This window comes from Geotrypetes seraphini, chromosome 12 (assembly GCF_902459505.1).
Source record: "Geotrypetes seraphini chromosome 12, aGeoSer1.1, whole genome shotgun sequence".
NCBI lineage: Eukaryota > Metazoa > Chordata > Amphibia > Gymnophiona > Dermophiidae > Geotrypetes > Geotrypetes seraphini.
This window is the reverse complement of record NC_047095.1, coordinates 39264145-39287888: the sequence shown is the minus strand read 5'-3', so window position 1 is coordinate 39287888 and position 23744 is coordinate 39264145. Positions and strand designations below refer to the sequence as shown.

The following is a 23744-nucleotide window of genomic DNA, read 5'->3' as shown; positions in this document are numbered from 1 at the left end:
TGAAGGGGAAGCAACCGGCAAGGGAAGAAGTGGGGCCATTGGATGATGGAGACAAAAAAGGAGTGGTAAAAGAGGAAAAAGAAATAGCAGACAGGTTAAATAAGTTCTTCACGTCGGTCTTCACGAGGGAGGACACATCCAATATTCCGGAACCGGAGGACATCGTAAATGGGGACGGGATGAAAAGCTGGTTCAACTAGAGGTAAGCCAAGAGGATGTCCTCAGGCAGATAGACAGACTAAAGAGCGACAAATCGCCAGGTCCGGACGGCATTCACCCAAGGGTACTCAAGGAACTAAGGAACGAAATAGCAGAGCCACTTCGCCAAATATTTAACCTATCCTTAAAAACTGGAGAGATCCCGGAGGATTGGAAAATTGCAAATGTCACGCCCATCTTCAAGAAGGGTTCAAGGGGGGACCCGGGAAACTACAGGCCGGTGAGCTTGACCTCGGTCCCGGGAAGATGATGGAAGCACTGATTAAGGACAGTATCTGTGAACACATAGAAAACAATGGACAGCTAAAGTCGAGCCAGCACGGCTTCTGCAAGGGTAGGTCATGCCTCACAAACTTATTGTACTTCTTTGAGGGGGTAAACAGACAGGTGGATAAAGGGGAATCCATTGATATCATTTACCTTGACTTTCAAAAAGCCTTCGACAAGGTACCGCACGAAAGACTACTTAAAAAACTGTGGAAACACGGGGTGCAAGGGGAGGTCCACCGATGGATCAAAAACTGGCTGGCAGACAGGAAACAGAGGGTTGGAGTGAAGGGCCATTACTCGGATTGGCATGGGGTCACGAGCGGAGTTCCGCAGGGGTCGGTGCTGGGACCGCTCCTGTTCAATATATTCATTAATGACCTGGAGGCGGGAACAAATTGCGAAGTTATTAAATTTGCGGATGACACCAAACTCTACCGCAGGGTTGAAACCATGGAAGACTGCGAAGATCTGCAAAGGGACCTAACGACGCTAGAAGAATGGGCCAAAAAATGGCAAATGAACTTTAACGTAGGGAAATGCAAGGTCATGCATGTAGGGAAAAAGAACCCGATGTTCAGCTACAGAATGGGAGGATCACTGCTAGGGGTAAGTAACCTTGAAAGAGACCTGGGAGTGATGGTAGACACATCTTTGAAGGCGTCGGCACAGTGCGCCACAGCCTCAAGAAAAGCAAACAAAATGTTGGGTATCATTAAGAAGGGTATCACGACCAGGACAAAGGAGGTCATCCTGCCACTGTATCGTGCAATGGTGCGACCGCATCTGGAGTACTGTGTCCAGTACTGGTCGCCGTACCTCAAGAAGGACATGGCGGTACTTGAGGGAGTCCAGAGAAGAGCAACTAAGCTGATAAGGGGTATGGAAAACCTCTCATATACTGACAGACTGAAAAAGCTGGGGCTGTTCTCCCTGGAAAAGCGGAGACTTAGAGGAGACATGATAGAAACCTTCAAGATCCTGAAGGGTATAGAAAAAGTAGACAGGGACAGATTTTTTTAGATTATGGGGAACCACAAGTACAAGGGGGCACTCGGAGAAATTAAAAGGGGACAGGTTTAAAACAAATGCCAGAAAGTTCTTTTTCACTCAGAGGGTGGAGGACACATGGAACGCGCTTCCGGAGGCTGTGATAGGCCGGAGCACGTTACAAGGCTTCAAAGAAGGTTTGGATAGGTTCCTAGAGGATAAAGGAATTGAGGGGTACAGATAGGAATAGCGGTTATAGGGATTGTCTGGGACCATTGCTCAGGCAAAGGGCCTGATGGGCCGCCGCGGGAGCGGACCGCTGGGCGAGATGGACCTCTGGTCTGCCTCAGCGGAAGCAACTTCTTATGTTCTTATGACCTTCTATTTTAAACAGCTGGTTTCAAGTTTATTTGAAATTTGATAAAATAACATTTTTCACAGAATACAAAGTGATGAACAATAAAAATAGGGAAGACTAACAATTTTTTAGGGGGATAGATGTACATTCAACGAGAGGGAGATGGAGGGAAGAACTACAACTTGGTATAGGAAAGAGAACAAAAAAAGGGATAAGACAGAAGGGTATTTGATAGATCAATGCTTGCCTGCTTTGAGTGGAAGTGTTTTATGGACTCCCAAATCAGATTAATTAAAAGCTTTTTAACTTTGATTTGAACTTTTCGAGGATTTTTTCTTCTCTTACCAGGCCTGGAAATAGGTTCCAGGTTTGGGGAGCAGTAACTGAGAAAATTGTGTTTCGCCGAGTATTTATAGTTCGTAGGGATGGAATTATGAGAAGATTTTTATCCTCGGATCGTAAGGTACGGAAGGGATTATACGGGATAATGACTCTTAGAATAGCAGAGCTTTGAATAGTAGGACTTTAAATGTAATTAATGCTGATTTTGAGCAGTATATTCCTCCTGATTGCCTTCCAGAGTTCCAGGAAACTACTCAGTCTCCTTCAAACCAGAAAGTTCATGGTACGGTCAATTTTTGATGCATTCAATGTTACATCCAGGGCATCAGCTATGTTGATAGCCATGAGATGACTATTCTGGCTCCGAGTCTCTGGTCTTGATATCAATATCCAGGATCGCCTGGTGAATATTCTGTGTTTAAGAGAGGAATTGTTTGGAGACAAAGTGGAAGAAACTACCCAGAAACTTACTGGTCATGAGTACAGCATGACTACTCTGTCTTCCAAGACTCAACCTTCTAAATCTTACCAAAGACAAACCTTTGCTCCTTATAAGAGGCATTATCCAGCAGCCTCGTCCTCTTCCAAGGCTCCATTGCAATAGAGGCCAAAGACTCAGAGGACAATTAAGTAGCAATGTACTATATCAACAAACAGGGAGGTACGGGGTCTCTTCTGTGTCAGGAAGCCCTTCATATCTGGGAATGGGCAATTTCACAAATGTTTTCCTTACAGCAGTATATGTGCAGGGGAAGTAGAATGCTCTGGCCAACAGGCTCAGCAGGTTTCTTCAGCTGCACGAGTGGACTCTCAATTCCAAAGTCTTGCACCACATTTTCTCAGTTTGGGGGATTGCTCATATAGATCTATTTGTGTCCTCCAACAATCACAAGTTACCTCATCTCTGCTCCAGACAGTTCTCCTGACATTACCTGGAAATGGATGCATTTCTTCTGGATTGGTCACACAAGTTCCTGTATTCGTTTCCACCAATCCCTCTTGTTTCAAAGACATTATTCAAATTTGAGTGAGAACCAGCCATCATGATCCTCATTACTCCTCAGTGGCCCAGACAACCATGGTTCTCCCTTCTATTTCAACTGCGTGTCAAAGATCCTATCCCATTACAGATCTTTCACTCTCTGCTAACTCGGAGTCGAGATTCTCTTCTACATCCCAACCTGCAGTCTCTACATCTAACAGCTTGATACCTCTCAATCTGAGCATAGAGGATTTCAATCTCTTTGCTTCAGTTGAAGCTACTGAAGTTGCTTCCAGGAAACCTTCCACTCAACAATGCTATCGCTGTAAGTGGACACGCATTACCATATGGTGTAATCTCCATCAATTGGGTCCTACAATGGGCTTGGACAGCACCTTGCAGTTATTGTATGATAAATTACTGTTTGCTATCACCATTGCAGGCAGCATGGATGTACAATCTTCCTCCTGAAGAAGAGGCAATAAGTGAATTCATGCTGGAAGCCTGAAGAAACATTGCTCACAAATTCCAGGAACATCTTGATCTTCCCATATCCCTGTCATGACTGTGCTCCCTTTTCTGATCCATGTGTAAAATGTATGCACAGATCTTATTGCCTAAAGACGTGTGTATAAATTTAAATTAATGACATTTAGCGCCTATAATTAGCACCCAATTATTGGTGCTAATTGGCTTATTTGTCAATTAAATTGCACATGTAAATTGCATGCCTGCCCAAATTTTATTTCTACTTTTAGATTGAACAGTATTTCTAGTTTTAGATTGAATAGTATCTATTTTTTTCTTGAAAGATTTTCATATATTTGAGTTGTGTAATGGTTTGTATTGCATGTAAATAACTGAAATTTTATTTTGAAAAGGTTGTTTTGAGAAATTGCAAGACACCACTATTAAAGGCATACTATACTTCACTAGAAGATAATAGGTCAGTATTTCTAAAGAATAAATTGCTTGTTTTTTAATCAAAAATGATCATCGTAGTAGTCAAACTTATAGGCCAGATTACTTGTATGCTTGATTCAAATCTTAAAAGTGTATTAAAGTTTGTAAACCACTAGATGGCATTAGAGATGTTGGTAATATATAGAAATAAAACACAAATTAAATAAGATGATCCCATTTTTTATTGGACTAACTTAGGGCCTCTTTTTTTTATCAAGCCATGCGACAAATGCACCAAAGCCCTTTAAATCCCTATGTGCTTCGTTGCATTTACCACACCGGCCTGCACTATTCAACTTAATAAAATAAGCCCTTAATGCATTGTTTGATTAGCTTTCAAAGATAACCCTTCTTGTTTAAATCAGAAAACTATTATTTTATCTTTCTTACCTTCTTTTCTAAATACTATTTTTGTATATTATAGGCCTTTTTGTTATTTATGCTTCATTCTGTGAATAAGATGAAGAAGGAAGGATAAAAGGCCCTAAGTGGAAAAACAGAAAGCACAAACAAAGCAAGGCAGTGGACTTTTGGTTCTATGAGCATTGTTTGTTCTTCTTCATTCTGTGAAAGAATACATAGGAAAAAAAATCCACCCAAAAATATTCAATAGTTAAACACCAGAAGCTATTGAAAAATCACCACAGTAAAAGATACTCATATACGTTAGATAGATTGTGAGCCCGCCGGGACAGAGAGGGAAAACTGCTTGAGTACCTGAATAAATGCATGTAAACCGTTCTGAGCTCCCCTGGGAGAATGGTATAGAAAATTGAATAAATAAAATAAAAATAAAATAAAAATAAATAAGGTAATAGAGAAAAAGACCTCAGTATTTCCAGGGATCACTATCTCCTGGAAATCTATATGTCAGCTTCAAAATTGCAATAGGAAATGCATCCTTGGTCAAAAAACTCCAAACCCCTTCCCTTATTCTCAAATTTTTCATGATTCTCAAAAATTTTATAATATCTTTTACATTCACTTCCAGTATTCAGGAGATTATTTAAAAAAACAAGCACTTATCTGTGGGTATATCCAAGCTCCAGTGATCGATAAGTCACAGCAGAAGAAAAAAGCATCCGGTATCCATTCTGTTATTTCCTTAAGGCAGTGGTTCCCAACCCTGTCCTGGAGGAACACCAGGCCAATTGGGTTTTCAGGCTTGCCCTAATGAATATGCATGAAGCAAATTTGCATGCCTATCACTTCCATCATATGCAAATCTCTCTCATGCATATTCATTAGGGCTAGCCTGAAAACCCGATTGGCCTGGTGTTCCTCCAGGACAGGGTTGGGAATCACTGCCTTAAGGTATACCGGTATAAATCAATAGATTTCCTAACAAGGCCCTGTTTCGTGGTATCACTGCTTCAGGGGAAACGCTTATGAAAAAGAGAAAAAAAGATCAGAATTGATAATATCTTTTGTAGGCTTAGAAATCTCTAAGTCTACTAAAGCTGCCTACATCAAAAAAACAAGCAACTGCTTCAACAACTTTCTTCTGAAAAATGGGCTCCTGGCGTCTAGCCGGCTTTATGCAAAGATACATGATGACATCACTATTGGCCAATCAGAGACTGGAGACAGCTAAAAGGCAGGAACTTAAAAAAAGCACGCCATTGTATCATTGCATATAAACTTATCGGAATGCAAGTTTTAAGTTTAAAAAATCCATTTTTGTTCACACGGTCTCAACAGCATTTTGAAGTCTCCCCTCTTCTTTGGTTTTAATTTTTCTAAAATCCAACATCGCATCTCGGAAAAGAAATGGTTATGGTCCAATCAATGTTGCCCTCGACAATTTCTTAAATGTTTGATTATAGCAGAAAAGCATTCATGTCATAAGCCCACCCAAATCATGCCTCTAACATGTCCCCTTGTGATTTAGACAAACTATTGCAACAGCATAGCTGTCCGTCTAGAACAGGGGTGTCCAACCTTTTGGCTTCCCTGGGCCGCATTGGCCGAAAAGAAATGTTTCTGGGGCCGCACAAACGCGCAAACACTGCAGCAAGACAGAGGAGGGAGCTGGCAAGACGGTAAACACCCGGGGGCAGCAGAGGAAAACACTGCATCGCCCTCGACCAGGGCTGCACAAAATACTTCACGGGGCCACATGCGGCTCTTGGGCCACAGGTTGGACACCCCTGGTCTAGAATATAGATTTCAGAAATAGCAAATTGGAAGGGTTTGGCAAAAAAACTTCCATCTGTCCCTTTATGACCATTTTTCTTTTTTTTTTTAAATGAGCCCCTATGTACTGTAATAATTGGTAAACGGAGGATCCATTATTTCAGATATGGCTTCCACTCTGCTGTGCAGTTTCCTCAGTTGTGATTGTTGAAATATGAGCCTTGTAAATATAAAATTGTTCAACATACATTGTGTGTAAAGATATAACTGAAAAGTATTGCTTTCTTTTTGTGACATACAATATTGATTTTCTTTTAGGTTTGAAGTCATACTTGAAAAGATTAAAACTGTTATTAATGATGACACAAGGTACACAAAAGGATGCTTGAATATGAGGACTCAAAAATGTTATGCAGTCAAGCCAAATATTAATGAATTTCTTGATATAGCTCGTAGAACTTATGCAGAGATTGTAGACGACATAGCAGGTATTTCTTTAATTTATTTTGTTCAGCATAATTTTCATATTCAGTCCCTTCCTTCCCAAAAAAGGGTGAGCAGCAGCAGAAACAATGATAGTTAATTCATCTTTCTGGCATTGAACTTGATCCATATAGGTATATGCTTACTCATCAGAGGTCACTTGTTCTTGGTCTAAGACAAGGTTATGGTAATATGAGTTAAAATGGTCAGAGAAAAAAATGTTGGTTACAATCAATACATAAGGCTAGTGTGTAAATATTTTTTACTTTGTCTAATAATTTTTTTCACTGTACTTTTTTCAGTGTTTTCTTTCACTGTACATTGTGATATAGAAGACAATTTTCAAAGTTATTTATGTGGCAAATAGCAGGAGTGATGAAAGATTTTGAAAAATGCCAGCTATTGCACCTACAGCAATGCCAATTGTTATTCAGAGGACATTCTTTCCATATATGGCTTCATGATTGTATTCTTTCCTCCTCCCGCCCTCCAAATGCTGTAAGCTCCACTCCACTTTGGTATGCCATAGGAGCACAACAAAGTGGCATATTATGGCTCTTTGAACCATTTCAGGTTTGCCTTGGGGGGTAGGATTTTAAATGTGTATGAATCTGAGATAATGGTATTAGGTGTTGGTAAGAGAGTAGAAAGAAATAAGTACTGGAGTGCTCTTCATATGAATGGGTCAGGTAGATATGGGGAGGGTGCTTTGGGGAGGAAATTTGTCCAGATTCAGAGACATCAGAGATAGGGGGTGCTTTTGGAAAGAAGTTTGGAAAGGCTCAGAGAGCTAATGAAGGGCAGAGGGGTATGACAGGCAGATGATGGTCTAAAGAAATATGATCATGTGACTCCTTTCTATCGTGAGTTGCATTGGCTTCCAGTGGAGGCGCGTGTTTTGTTTAAGCTGGGTTGTCTTTGTTACAAAGTTGTGTATGCTATTTCTCCAAACTATATGACCGATAGATTTCTCATAGCCTTCCATAAACATAGGAGAGAATCACATGCATTGTTTAATTTTCCATCTGCTTAAGGTTGTAAGAGCAAGAAATCCATGGAACATACACTGGCATTTCAGGCTACTTTCTATGACAGGGAATTGAGGCCACTGTTGTGTAGTGCTTGCTCTTACAAGCACTTTTGAACTCAATTGAAAGCTCATCTTTTTTCAAAATATTTAGCGAACTAATTTAAATCATCCTTATGTTATGTTATTTTTAATCTTTTGTTATGCGGTTTATAAGTACGTTATGTTATGTGGATAAATATAAGGCCCTCTAGGGGGAAAATCTGCTATTTAATGTGCACAAAGAAGATAACAAAGTATGTATTTATGATTTGACTGAAGCTGGCTGCAGAACCTCACAGACAGGTAAAGTACAGTATGACATGAAAGGAAAAGCTTTATTGCTGAACAAGTAATCAAACAAGACAGACCACATTGACATTTACTTCCTTCTCTCAAGAGTTCTATCTTCTTAAGTACAATTCCAGATATCCATATATAAACTCAGGCCTGGATCCAGCCAGGACACTCAGGACCTGTATCTTCACAGAAAAATAAAGGCACTCCTTTACCTTTGCAGTCTTCTTGTTCCTTATCATGCAATCCCTGGGCTTCTACAGTGTGTTAACCTCTGAACTAAGGCTGCTCATTACTTCCCTGCGACTCCCTCACAAGTACTGCAGCCCAACCAATACTTCAGGAAGGATTCCTTCACTTGGAGCTTCCCTCCAGGAAATATCTGTATTTGGGATCTCCTTATGGCCTTCCTGATCCATTCTACTCCAGGACATTTAATCACCTCCCGGCCTGAGCCCCCACCCCTCTGACTCAGCCTTAGGTTAGCACCACTTGCTGTAAGGTAGCCAAACTAAAACCTCAGTGAGGGAATGTTCTTATCATAGGAGCCAACTTTTCAAAATGATTGGGGGTACTCGACTCACCACAAATTACCAAATCCATATAAAAAAAAATTAAAGCATGGTGAGTTGTGAACACAACTGGCCAGGCTGTCCTTAATTGAAAAGCACATCTGGTGGTGCCACACAGGGAGGTCTTGTGGGTAAAAGAAATGCTAGGATTAGCACTGCAAGCCCAACCAGTCTCTCTTCCTCCCCAACCCCAATTCATTACCACAGTTTACAATCCTCCCAGACTATCTACACCACACTCATGCTATGTCATTCAGTCTACCTTGATCATTTATACAACCAATATTCTTCCTTCCTAGCTAGTCCTCAATAGTCCCTCTTTCTTAACAAACCTGTGTACACCATACAATTTCTTTTCTCTTAGACCAGTGGCTCCCAAACCTGTCCTGGGGAACCCCCAGCCAGTCAGGTTTTCAAGATATCCCTAATGAATATGCATGAGAGAGATTTGCATACCTGTCACTTCCATTATATGCAAATCTCTCTCATGCATATTCATTAGGGATATCTTGAAAACCTGACTGGCTGGGGGTCCCCCAGGACAGGTTTGGGAGCCACTGTCTTAGACCATCTCTACATCTTTCTTGGTCACTCCATGTCTTCTTCCTCCTCTCGTATTCCTATTCTGTTTTCCCCTTACTTCAATGCAGTTTGACTTTTGTTTTGGGGTAGGATGCTTAATATCAACCCCCCCATGCCTACTCCAACCCTTCCCCCATTCTATACTTCTCTGCTCTCTACTTCCTCCCGACTTACCCCCCTACTAATTCCTTCCTTCATTGGGTTCCCTCTCACTCTTACTTAGTCAGTGCCCCCCCCCCCCTTAATGTTATGTGGAGATTGAATGTGAAAGCATGGGTTACCAGGAAGTTCTTCACTGAGTGGATACACGAGGAGTTTGCTCTTTGTGTAAAGGCTTATCTGCAAGAGAAAAATCTCCCGATAAAGGCTCTCCTTGTCCTGGACAATGCTCCTGCGCATCCTCCAGGCCTAGAGGATAATTTGGTGGGCAAATATAGCTTCATCAAGATAAAATTTTTGCCTTCTTATACAGCCCATGGACCAGCAGATGATCTTGAACTTCAAAAAATTGTACAACAAGGTTTTGTTCCAGAGGTGTTTTAAAGTTACAAATGAAACAGAACTGACTCTCTGAGAGTTCTGGAGGGAACAGTATAATATCCTCCGTTGCCTAAGAATCATCGAGAAAGCAAGGAGGGAAGTGTCTTTGAGGACATTGACCTCTGCCTGGAAAAATCTCTGGCCAGAATGTGTTGTTGAAAGGAACTTCGAAGGCTTTGAGGAACCACCTGTTCCTGACATCGTATCTCTGGGCAAGTCCATGGGTTTGGAAGTCAGCGAAGAGGATGTCAACGAGTTAGTAGACAATCACAGGAAAGAGCTGACAACAGAAGAGCTTCAGCACCTTAATCAGCAGCAGCAGACAGAAGTAGCAGACCAGAATGCAGCACCTGAACCACCTGATGCTAACATGGAAGGTGACCCCAAGCCCTCTACAAGTGGTACCTTGACAAAGAGCATAAAAGGAACAGAATGCAGACACATGAACTACCTGATGCTAATATGGAAAGTGACTTGCCTTCCAAACAATAATCTTCCTCCTCCTACTCCAGCTTCCACATCATCATTCGTTATCATTGGTTACTTTGCATTACTTTACTATACTGTATCATCATTGGTTAATATTTGAGTTTTATGAATAAAGAATTAGAAAAAAATCCAGTGTGTTTACTGTTAAAATTATTTGAAAATCTGAGTTTGTGGGACCAAGAAACAGATTAATCTAGTTTCTATTATTTTAAAGGGGTAAAATTGTCTTGGAACTTGAACGTTTTGGAACTCTAACGGGGTTCTGGAATGGATTAAGTTCGGATTCCAAGGTATCACTGTACTTCCTTAGCAAGATTCATTGCACATTTCAAAATTTTTATCCCTTCCCTTCATGGCAATGATCATATTCGTACTCCTCCTTCCCAGAGCCCCAGACACCATTCATATCGAGAACTCACAGACTGAAATACAGTAGTATCAAAATACATCCAGAAAGACGCCTAGAAGTCACAAGATTGTGACGGTATAGAAGAATAAAGTTATTATTATTATTATGAGCTGCTCCACCACCTGAATGCATAAACCTGGGTAGCTCAGCTTGGATAATTTCCTAAAAGAGAAGTACATAGGCCATTATTGAGATGGCTTAGCGAATTCCACTGTTTATTCCTAGGATAATAAAATCTGTTTAGTACTTGGAATCTAACTAGGTAATGGGACCTGGGTTGGCAACTGTTGGAAACAGGATGTGATGGACCTTAGGTCTGTCCCAGTATGGCAATTCTTATGTTCTTAAGTGGGGAAATTAGATTGGCTAGATTGCCTTTTTCTGCCATCTACTGTGGTGTTATGAGGCTCATTTACAAAGAACATAGTTTTATATATGTTACTATGTAACTTTGTAAGTCTATGTGCTTTGAAAATGAGCACCAGTGTAAGTTATAAAGTACTGCTGCTCTGATTTCCTACTATATCTAAGAATAAGAACTACTGCGATTTCTATTTAAAATGTATTCCATACTGTACAGGAATGATAACACAACTTTCAGAAAAATACAACCTACCCTTCAAGACAAGCTTCAGCACTACCCGAGGATTTTTTATCCAAATGAATATAGATGGCATATCATTGCCTAATGGTCAACTTCCTTTGGAATTTATAAAGGTAGGATTATCGTAAATACAGGCTCCAAAACTCATATACCAAGCAATGTAATAAGGGTACTCAGAGGTACAGAATACTAAAATATATAGCTCTGCATGCTTATAGGGGGGAAAATAACTTCATTTTAATTCTGGATTTTATTTCTGAGACTGTTTTTGTCTTTCCTGTACTAACCATCAGATAGTAGCTATGAGAGTTTAGTCATCTTATTTTATTTGGTAGACTAATTCCAGGATTGATAGTGTATTGCTATATCTATAAGTTTATTTTTATATTGAGTTAAACACTGTGGAGCTCATTTTCAAAACACAAAGACGTTCAAAAAACATCATAAATTGGCACTTTGATTTTTTTCTCACCAAAAACATCCAAGTGCTAATTTTCAAAACTGGCTTTCTAGACATCTTGCTTGTTGTTTTTTTTTCCTGCTGAGCATCCAAAATTCAAGGGAGCATGTTGAAGGCATGTTATGGGCGGGATTCTAAGCACCAGTATTTGTCTGTAATTCCCCCAACTGAGCACAGTGCATCTCTGAGTGAAACATGTTGAGTGAATACATGCACCTGTCTCTCGCCTCTTCAGTCGGTTCAAAATGCTGCTGCGCGACTCATATTCTGTGAGAGCTTTTCTGCTCGTGTTTTATTTTGTGATCTTTCAATATTTTTTGTTCATGGTTTTCACCTCGTGCTGTAGAGGTTCCCTGCGGAGAATCCTTGACTGCGGGAGATCGCAGACTGTTGGAGAACATCTGCTTTTGGGGGTTTCCCTGCTCAGAAGTAAGCCCTCTGGACAGCCTGCACATCAGATCAGGGCTCTGGGACCTTTCACTTGGGAACTAGCTCACCCCAGGGTTGTCTGCTAGTGGGTGTAAGGCAGGCTGAGACAGTTCTGTGGAGGCGTGACCAGGATCAGAGCCATCATATTGCTGTATTCTGTGAGATTTATAATTTACATTAAACCGACTTAGTACAATTTTTCGCTCTATAAGACACACCTGACCATAAGGCATATCTATGTGTAGAGGAGGAAAAACCAAGGAAAAAAAATATGGTTCAGAATTTTTTTTTCTTGGTTTTCCTCCTCTACACATAGGTTGGTCTGGTGGTAGGCAGCTTGTAGCACCCACCCACCCCTGGATACCTTTTTTAAATTGCCAGCGGCCAAGTGCCTCCGGATCCAGCACCTCCAGGTCCTCTTCTCTTGCAGGCCTCTGCGATCTCCCATCCTGTGTGTCTGTTGTGGGCTCTGTCTCCTGCAGATTCATGTGCAATGCTGTGCACATGTAGTAGCAGAGGATGAGAGATGAAGTCAGCCTGGGGGGAGCCATGGCCACCGAGTCTTCTCAGCCTCGACCAGGGCTGATTGTGCTGCTCAGAGCCCCACTGCTTCCCCAGTGCAAGCAGGTGGCAAGTCCGGAGTGTAGCCTGCAAGGAAAACAAAATGCCGCGGAAAACACATGTTGTGCCATAGCACCTGCGTGCCTACGAACATGCCCCCTCCATCTACCCTCCGCCAATCGGAAGGCAGGTCACCATCATGGCCCTGCTGCTGAGAAGGAAGGGATGGAGACAGGTGCTGGGGGGGTGTTAAAAAAGATGCGGTGGGTGGGGGATTCGCTCCGTAAGGAGTGCTGGACTGCCAGCAATTAAAGAAAGGTGCGGCGGGGTGGTATTCACTCCATAAGACACACCCTTATTTCCACCCCTTTTGGGGGGGGGGGAAGTGCATCTTATGGAGTGAAAAATACGTTAGATGAGAAGCAGCACTTGGCTGTGACAGTATGTGATGATGTTAAGCTGGCCAAACAGGTGCTCACCATTCTGACTGGGACAATTCCACTTTTTTATGGCTATTTGTATGTCATCTAGAGTAGAATCTTATATGATACAGGATATAATTGTTTTAAATAAAAATAAATAATTTTAAGACTTTAACACACTTTTTACAAATGGGAGAATGTATATAAAAAATCAACATCTACATTACAGAGTTTATTTGCGTAATCAAATTCTTAACCTAACCCATGTGTTGGCTATTTTTTTTTTCCATTTGCATCTTTGTTTTCCTGACTACTTTTCCAGCTTCTCTTAACTTCCACTGATTTTTGCCTGTCATATTCTTTCTGTAATCTTTTGTAGTTTATGACTGCTATTCTCTTTCCTTACTGTGACATTACAATACATTTTCAGTTTGTTTAATTTTGCTGACCCTATGAAAATAAATGAATAAAGAATAGTACAAGTCATTGATTTTTTATAAAGAACGTCAAAAATATTACTTATTTGCCTTGCATATATTGACAACAAATTTGAATTTCCCTGCAGGTTACTAAAATGAAGAATGCATACAGCTTTACTTCAGCAGACTTAATTAAAATGAATGAAAGGTGCCAAGAGTCTTTAAGAGAAATATATCACATGTCATACTTGTAAGAAAATCTAATGGGTTTTTTTTGTTAAAAATGTCAGTAATGAAGGAACTTTATTTTAGAAATGTATTTTAAATGTGCATAACCAACTAGCACAGATGGGTTAGTCTAAAGAGTAAGAAACCTCTATAACAATTACACATTCAATTCTACTGAAAAAAAAGACCAGACTTGGCCAGGTTTCGGCTATAGCCTGCCTCAGGGTTCATCAAAAGATAAAAAGGACAGTAATCATGCAGTGAAAGTGGGGCACTTGTTACTTGACTGTGATTAAAATCAAGTTGTGATATCACACAGAAAACAGAGGGTAGGGTTAAATGACCATTTTTCTCTATGGAGAAGAGTAAACAGTGGAGTACCACAGGGGTCTTTACTGGGACCGGTGCTTTTTAACTTATTTATAAAGGATCTGGAAATTGGAATGATGAGTGAGGTGATTAAATTTGCATATGACAATAAACTGTTCAAAGTTATTAAAACAGGTGAAAAATTTGAGTTTCAAGTTTATTAAAATTTGATATCCCACCTATCTGACTTCTAAGCAATATATATCTAATATATTAAAAAAACAATAAGTAAAATCAGACAATTCAACATACATACGCACTGGAACATAAGAGTGGAGGGAGAGAACTACATGTCGGATAGGATAGAAAGACAAAAAAGGGTTGCACATTTGGAAGGGGCCCTACTGTATGTTAGGATCGTAGAAAATAAAATGTTAGAATTATGATTTTGATTAGAGTCAAAGCTCAAAAGTGTCTCTAAATAAATAAAATCTGTTTTACTACTTGGGATCTGGCTAGGTACGTGGGACCTGGGTTGGCCACTGTTGGAAATGGAAACGGGATACTGGGCTTGATGGACCTTCGGTCTGTCCCAGTATGGCAATTCTTAAGTTCTTATCCTAGGTCGTGGGTGTAAATAAATGGGAGATAGGCCTCGATATTCCTTTTATCAGAGTTGCCCCCTGTCCTCCTTACTTTTCCCTTTAGGAACCGAACCCTTGGCAACAGGGTTTAACTGGGATCATATAAGATCTCATTCTTCTTGTATGATATTATCAGTGAGAAATCTGCAACATTCATTATGAAGCATCATGAAAGTGTCTGAGTTGGGTAGTGGAAGTTTAGAAAAATGCTTTCCTAGATAAAGCGTAGGCGATCCCCTAGGATTGCACAGCAGACAATAATGATAGGATTTGATGAGGTGAAGGGGTGGGGATGGGAACATCTCATTTGATGACATTTTTAAGCAGTGCAGGAAATTGGAAGACTTGGGTGTTCAAGTGACAAATGAAATTTAATGTGGACAAATGCAAAGTGATGCTTATTGGGAAGAATAACCCAAATCATAGTTGCCAGATGCTAGGGCCTATAATGCCTCTGTATCGCTTCATGGTACGACCTCACCTTGAGTAGTGTTCAATTCTAGTTGCCTTGTCTCAAAAAAGATATAGTGGAACAAGAAAAGGTTGTAAGAAGAGCGAGCAAGATGATAAAGTCTACAAAATCCTGAGTGGTGAGGACAGGTACAAGTGAACTGATTTTTTACTCCATCAAAAATTACAAAGACTAGGGGACACTCAATAAAGTTATAGGAGGATACTTTTAAAACCAATAGAAGGAAATATTTTTTCACTCAGAATAGTTAAGCTCTGGACTGCATTGCCAGAGGATGTAAGAGTGGTTAACATAGGTGGTTTTAGAAAAAAGTTTGGACAAGCTGTGGGGGAAAAGTCCATAGTCTGCTATTAAGACAGACATGAGGCAAGCCACTGCTTGCCCTGGATTAATAGTATGGAATACTCTGCTATTTGGTTTTATGCCAGGTACTTGTGACCTGGATTGGCCACCATGTAGACGAGATACTGGGCTAGATGACCCAGTAAGGCTATTCTTATGTTCTTTGAGTACCCAAAAAAATAAAGAGCTGCCTATTTCTATTCTACTCCTAAGTCTATGTTTAGACAGAAAATCTGTGAAAATTAAACAAAAGTGTCCCTCAGGGTAGTCAAACCGCTAAACACTAGCATCAAGTTTTCTTGTTTTTTTAATTCAAAAGTGGTTTGAATTTATGTATCTGAAATTCTAGTATACTTTGTGCCTTTTATTGAACTTTGCTTGGAATTTTCAATTTCACATTGGGGTAAATAGCCAGCAGTGGCAAGCAATTTTTTAAAATTGCTTCCAGCTTTATGCCCCAATATTCAATGCTGGGTCATGTCTGCGCTATGAGCCAGCACTTATCATATTCAGCCTTTAAATGGATAGTGAAACCAGACAAAGATAGAACTCTTCCATTTCAAAGAGATGTTTGATGCAATGCTTGACACAGAGTTAAACCAGTATTTTTTTTTTTTAACATCACCATGCAGAGATTCAAAACTCTAGTTTCAATTATTCTTTAAGGCAAGTAATCCAAAAGAAAATGAATACTCAGATCTGTTAAAAAAAATAAATGCTAAGCACTGTTCTATAAATGGCATTTAAGCCCCAATTCTGCAACCAGCACCTAAAGTTAGGCACCTATTTCGGAGGCGCCCAACTAGATAGGCGCCTATCTAAATTGAATAACAAGCTCAATTAAGCTTTTTAATCAGCACTGATTGAAACATAGGCGCCTATCAAGAAAGCGTGATTCTGTAACAAGGCGCCTCTAAAAATTTAGGCGGTCTTCAAAAAAATAGGCAGTATGCATGTTAGGCGTGGGTGTGGCTACTTGTTAGGCGCCTTGTTGCAGAATCACTGCTCTTAAGCGTGCTTATGTACTCAGCTGGCGCCTAATTTTTAATTGTGCCTAGAGCTGGCCTATTTCTTGGGTGCCTCCAAAATAGGTTCCGCTCAGCGTGATTCATTAAACAGCACCCAATTTTACTTGAATCACGCTGAACAGTGCCTAATTAGGCGCCTAACTTTTGGGTGCTTCATATAGAATTTGCCCTTCAATGCTAGGCAGTGTTTATAAAATAGCACTTAAGCGCCAGGATCCATACCCAATTTGGGGCACAAGGAGTTATACCAGCTGAACCCAGGTGTAAATCCCCACACCTAAATTAGATACTGATTACCAGAATTCTATAACACTGCATGCACACCCTAGAAATGGCTGTCACTCACCAGTGCCCCTCCCTTGGCCATATCCCTTCCTTGTATCCCTGTGGAAGAACCTGTGTGCATATCTTTATAGAATATCAACTATAAAGATGCACATATAAATTCCTATTGCCAGTAAGCACCATTAATTGATTGAGTACCCAATTATCAGTGCTAATTGGTTCGCACACAACATAGCTGATTTTGGCTTAGGCAGTTAGAGGACGTATTTAGCAGCATTAACTAGTTACAAGAGTGTCATTGAATATCCCTGGATAGCCCTGCATAGGTAATCTACCAAACAGATGCATTTCTTGCCTTGTTAAATCAGTTATCCTCGACCAAAAAGGTTTTCTAATTTATAAATTTAATTTGTAAACATTTCCCCATACTTGCGTTTTGATAATTTTATATTGCTTTTAATTATTTAAACTATTGGGATTTGGTTTTTTAGCTTTTCTAATTTTTCAGTAATCTATTTCAAAGATATTTTAAAAATTAACACATTTTTGTAGTCATCTTTTTTCATTTTGAATACATTAGGTACATTTTTACACTTTTTGTTTTTTTTCTTAAGGATGGCAATATGATGCCAGATATTTAAAAGGGCTCCCAGGATGATCTAAGAAACTAGTCCTTGTCAGTTGTGTTAGTTACCTTGCTATAACAGCAACAGAAAGGAAAATACAACCCCAAGTTTAATGGACAGAACACAAGAAGTGGGGAAGGGACTTTGCCCATCAGCCTCTAGAACAACAATTAATTTATTAAAAATACATTAACCATTTGAACATATACATAAAATCATATGAGCCAAATAAAGAGTCCTTAGTCCTTTTTAGCTGGATCCCAACATGGTCTGTGTTTTGGCTTCCGAAAAAAGCCTTCCTCAGGGGTATGCTTGTAATCCTGTAGATGGCGCTGATATTCTAGAAATATAAAAAGAATGGCTCTTGGTTTGTATAAAAGAGTTGCAGAAAACAGAATGCTCGTACTCAAGCACTGCCTTCCTACACCAGCAGCACATATCTCTTAGTCATGATTCTCTGCTGGCTTATAGTGGGGGCAGGGGAGGGGTCCCTAGTGTTCTAGAGGGAGAAGTTGCCTCCTACTACAGCTCTGGATTCAAAACGGCAGCCTTGATCTCCTAGTGAGAATCTCAGGTTGCTGTTGCAAGGTCGTGGAGGCCTTAGCCTTTGCACATGCTCCTTCAAGTTCACATTTGTCCATGCCTAAGGGCAGGTGTAAAAGCTGGCATTTACAAGTTTCTATATCCACATGCATTCCCTTTGTAAAATGAGGAATGTATATCAGTATTATAGGGCCACCCAAACCAAATCACTCCCTCTTCTTGCAACCTCTTTGTGTTATACCATGGCAGTCTACTTGTTTAAAAGTCAATACAGTATTTACATGTGGGGCGCTATTCAAATAAGAACCAAAGGCTAGTAATTTTACAGGTTTCTTATCAATTTGTAAAGCAATGCACGGAGTACTGCTCATAAATAAATGTACTCTTTTTTAACTTTTTGTAGGATTATATGTAAACTACTTGGTGAAATATATGAACATATCCATTGTCTCTATAAACTGTCTGACACAGTTTCAATGTTGGATATGCTGTTGTCATTTGCCCATGCCTGTACACTTTCTGACTATGGTAGGTTTACTGAGAAATGGAAACATTGATTCATGTCTTAGCAAAATGTATTTTATATTAATAAAACTTAAAATATTATTTATAACTTAGCAATAAAACTTCTGGAACCCTTTTTAAAAATCGGCGTAACATTAGCCACCCTCCAATCTTCAGACTACAGTCGATTTTAGCGACAGGTTAAAGACCACTAACAGCAGGTCAGCAATTTCATGTTTGAGTTCTTTTAGTATCCTGGTATGTATACCATCCAGTCCATGTGATTTATCACTTTTAACTTGTAAATTTGGCTTAGCACATCTTCCAGATTCACCGAGATTTCTTTCAGTTCATCCGCATCATCACCCTTGAAAACCATTTCTGGTTCAGGTAGATCTCTTACATCTTCTTCCGTAAAGACCGAAGCAAAGAATTGAGGTCAGAGCTTGCAAAGAATTGAGGACAGAGTTTGCAGAAATGGGGCAGGAACATGAAAAGTTTCCAAGTTTATTTAAAATTTGTTAGTCCACTTATCAAATTTGTAAGCAGAGTACATTTAAAATCGAGGTTGTACTTAAAATAAGTCAGACAGACAAACTGAAACAATTTGGAAAGAAGGGAGAAGAACTTCATCAAATAATAGGATTGTAAAACATAGGGTTAACACATGAGGGAAGGTCCCATCTGTAAGTAGGTTTGAAAGAAGGAAAAAAGAAAGGAAGAAGAACTATAAATCAAAAGCATCCTTAAATAGGAAGGTTTTTAATTTTGATTTAAACCTGTCCAGTGATACTTCTTCATGTAAATGGATCAGCATAGAATTTCAAAGTATGGGAGCAATTACTGAAAATATAGTTGAACTCGCCGGGATGGGACAGGAAAATGATCTCTTGCATCTTCCATAAAGTCTAAGCAAAGAATTGAGGACAGAGCTTGCAGAAATGGGGCAGGGCCAGGAAAAGAACTCGATGGGAAAATGAGTTCCCGTGGGGAAGGGGAAAAATTTGTCCCTGTGTTATTCTCGCACCACTGGTATTGTAAACTGGATATACAATGTCTCCCTCACTCTCTGACTTGCTGCTCTCTTCTGAAGACATCTGCTCTCTCTTTAGGGGAGTGGATATGGGAAGCTCAGGGCAAAAGTGGCACTGGGACAATGGATGAAGAAATGTCCGGATACATGATTGCAGATGCATGCTTGCCAATTCAGTGTTTGGAAGGGTACACCATGCAGAAGTTGATCGCGTTGAACTTACGGTTATGCGGTTTATAAGTACGATATTATGTTATGTTATAAGTAACAGTTGCTTGAGTGGTCAGTGGGTTCCCATCAAATTCTTGGGATAACAAACTTCATGGCTTTTTTCCTTCTGTTCCGTCCTGTAGAAGAACAAAATGAAATGATCGTAATGAAAACAATAAATTTATTTCACCTATGACTAATTTGTATGAGATTCTTGCAAAATATTTCATATATGATATATTTTCAAATAACTATTAAAATGTAAGGCCCCCTTTTATCAAGGTAGCATGATTATTATTTTGTCTGCATAGGTGAAATGTTTTATTTGTGCAAGATCTAGGTTGGCTCCTAAGGATTTCATTAGAAAGTTGAACATTGATGGTGACATTGGGGATCCTTGGAGGACTCCGCTGGGACAGTGCCAACTATCAGAAAGTTCACCATCCTTACATACAGCATAGTGCTGAGTGGTTAGGAAGTCTTGGAATCAAAATCACTGAAGATCTCAGACATTTGATCAATAGCCTACTAGGTCAAATGCACTGCTTAGGTCAAGTTGGATTATGAATGTGCTTTGACCCTTGCTTAGTAGTTCTTTGCCGTATGTTACTAGCGCTGCGACCTCTGTCTCAGTACTGTGATTTTTCCTGAATCCCGTTTGTGAAGGGTGGAGGATATTGAAGCATTGTTAAGTAGCATTTGAGTTGTTCTGTAACATATTCTTCCATCATTTTGATAAATAGGGGGATGGAAGCTACTGGCTGATAATTGGTTACATGAGATGATTGAGTTGTAGGTTCTTGGAAATGGGTGTTGAGAAAATTCCTCCTGATTTGGGGGAAAAGGCTAGTTTTTAGGTGGTAGTTGAGCCATTGGGTTATTTTTTCCTATGGTGGTTGGGGTGGCTGCTTTGATCAGGTAAGGTGGGTAAGGGTAAAGGCTGTAGTATGCTTTGGAGTATTTAAGGAGAAGCTGTTTGGTGTCTTTGAATTTAATCTCTTCAAAATCATTCCAAGATCTGTCTGCTGGTATTTCCATAGGTGGTTTTGTTTCAGTGGGTCTAGCTGGATTGGTGGGGGGTAGCTGGTCATGTGTGAGTTGCGTCTGTTTTAAAATAGTTGGCTAGTTCTGGGGCTGTTGGAAAAGTGGGGTTGTCAGCATTTGTGATCTTGTTTGTGTTGGTTAGGTTATCTAATATTGAGAACTGTTTATTGATTTTAAGATGGGCTGCTCTGGAGGGTCTATGTCATTTCCAGAAGCGGCAAAGACCAAATCTGCATCCACAGTGAAGCAGCACCACAGTGAGGACGCTGGCCCCTCAAGGAGGCACAGTGAGCACACAAAGAGCTCATCTGGCCCTTCTGTTCAGGGCTTTATCCCTGATTTTGTAAACTTGCTATATGATGCCTATTTGAACTATAAAAATCAGTCTGTCAATTCTGTGCCTGTTCCAGCGGTAGTGCAGGGGGGAGAAACCCCCAGGAGTATAGGATCTGCTAAGCAGGTATTGGCGGCAGACAAAAAACCCAGATGGAAAAGGACTGGGAACTTTAGATTTCAGACTCTATGCCTCTGCTCTCCCCAGAGCAAACCTTCCATTTTTGGGATTTCAGAAGCTAAGGTGGATGCTGGCAGTCAGGCTGTAGTGGCATTAGACCAGGGTGATGACCCGACTGTGTGTAGACTTTTTAAGCCAGCAAGTCTGGTGGATATCATTACAGAGGCTTTGCAGGAATTGAAATTGGAGCTGCCACATAGAGAATGACATGGAGACAAAATTTCCCCTCTTCCTGCAGGAACTCAATTTCCCTGTACCGTCCCCGTGAGTTTTGTTGCTGTCTCTGCCCCATTCCTGTAAGCTCTGCCTTAACTGCACAAGCCTCGAACATTTATGATTTTAAAGTGTTTGAGGCTTGTGCAGATGAGGACAGAGCTTGCGGGAATGGGGCAGAGACAGGAAAAGAACTCGCTTAGATGGGAAAATGAGTTCCATTCTCTACTGCCACAGTCTTCAGCTATACAGACTGCTGTAATGAGCAGTTTTAAAATGCAGACCACATATTTTCTGTCACATCCAGATATTATAGCACTTAGAGCATTGGGAATCCCTGGAAGGCCCTCTGAGGATAGCCAAATCTATGGCCTGGCTCTATTCTATGGTAACTGACTTTAAGGAGATGTTTGTCTTACCCAAAGTGAATTTGTTGGCACAGGTCACTAAGGGCCTCTTCTTTTAAACTGCGCTAGCAGTTTCTAGCGTGGGGAGCCGCGCTGAATGGCCCACGCTGCTTTTGATGCTCATAGAGTTCCTATGAGCATCGGGACCAGTGCGGGCCATTCAGCAAGGCTCTGCACTAAAAACTGCTAGCGCAGTTTAATAGAAGAGAGGATAATTGTACATTACTCCCTAGTGAGGGAGGAGTGGTTCTAAATGATGGGCAGGACCACAGGTTGGATTCAGAGAAAGCAGTAAAGGTCCGAGCAACTGTACAACAGTTCTTAGATATTTGAGCCATAGAGCCTGTCCCAGATAGCGAATCGAGCTTAGGCATATAGTCTATATACTTTATCATGCCAAAATGAGATTCTGAGAACTGGCAGACAATTCTGGATATAATGGCAGTAAGTGCAACACTGAAGGTGCCTTGTTTCCGAATGGAGACTGTGAGATCATTCATTGCCTCGGGGGCACCTGAATTCCTAGCCTCGCTGGACGGAGGCTTTTCTCCACATTTCCATATTTCCATCTCACAGAAGGTTCCTGCAGTTTCACATGTTGAAACAGCATTTTCCGTTCTCAGCTCTCCCCTTCAGGCTTGCAACAGCCGTGCACCTTCACCAAGTTAATGGTGGTTGCAGTGGTGCACTTACACAAATTAGGGGGTCCAAGTACACCCATATCTGGATGACTGGTGGAGGGAGAGATAGAAGTGGAGCAGGTAGTGCAGACAGTATAGCTCCTGGGCTGCATAATCAATTTCTGGAAGAGCCACTCCAACTCAATCCCTGGAATACCTGTGAGTTCTCTTTGACATCAGTGGGTCGTGTTTTTCCTCCTGAGCCATGTAGACAGAAACTGAGACATCAGATTATAGAAATGTTATTGATGCAGGCCCCCACAGCCTGTCATTATCTACAAGTGCTAGGATTGATGCAGCTACCATAGAGGTAGTGCCTTTATTGTATTTCTGGAATATTGCATTGTATTGTATTGTATTTCTGTATTATTTTTCTGGAATTTTTTGAGAGTCTCACCATAAACTATGCAGATGGGCATCCTTTATAGAATTGCACCCTATGAGTCAGATTCTATAAATGGCACCTATGTTAGTCACCACTAGGCACCACTAGTGCACCTACATTAAGGATGTCTAGCAATGCCTAACAAAAATCCACACGCTGCTCAAATTGCATTAATTTGCTTAAATGGCGTTGTAATGTATGTATGTAATTATTTTATGTATGTAACCATTTTGTAAACCGTTTTGGAATAAAATGGTATAGAAATTTTAAAAATAAAATAAATAAATTGATCAGAACATTGAAGTTAATTGAAAAAAAAAAATCAATCAAAAGTTCAATGTGAAACTCAGAGCTGCACCTACCAATGCCTAAGTCCAGGCGCCCTCCAGTGCCTAATGATGGCTTCCTGAAAAGAAGGCATATTTAGGGGCAGAAAATAGACATGGTAGCCGGGAACAAAAATAGCTGCCGTGAGTTCCTGTGAGACCACAGGAACTCATGGCAGCCATTTTTGCTCCCAGTTCTGTACAGGGCAGGAGCATAAGAAGATTACTCCTGCCCTGCTTCACTGCTAGACCACCAGGGTTTAAAAAGTAAGTACATTGAGAGGTCCGGAAGGCGGGGGTGGGTCACTCATATGAAAACCTCGAATAACCGAAGTCGTGAGTTGTGAATCTGCAAATATGA

At 40.5% G+C, this 23744-nt stretch overlaps 1 protein-coding gene across 1 annotated transcript in view; it reads left to right on the top strand.

Moving 5' to 3' along the window:
* Positions 1-23744, top strand: part of MSH4 (mutS homolog 4) — a 103769-nt gene that overhangs the window by 55903 nt on the left and 24122 nt on the right. The window contains exons 10-14 of the mRNA XM_033916866.1: positions 4040-4104; positions 6576-6745; positions 11276-11412; positions 13737-13840; positions 18471-18595. Of these exons, the coding sequence (XP_033772757.1) occupies positions 4040-4104; positions 6576-6745; positions 11276-11412; positions 13737-13840; positions 18471-18595 (601 nt within the window). The remainder of the gene's footprint in view (positions 1-4039; positions 4105-6575; positions 6746-11275; positions 11413-13736; positions 13841-18470; positions 18596-23744) is intronic.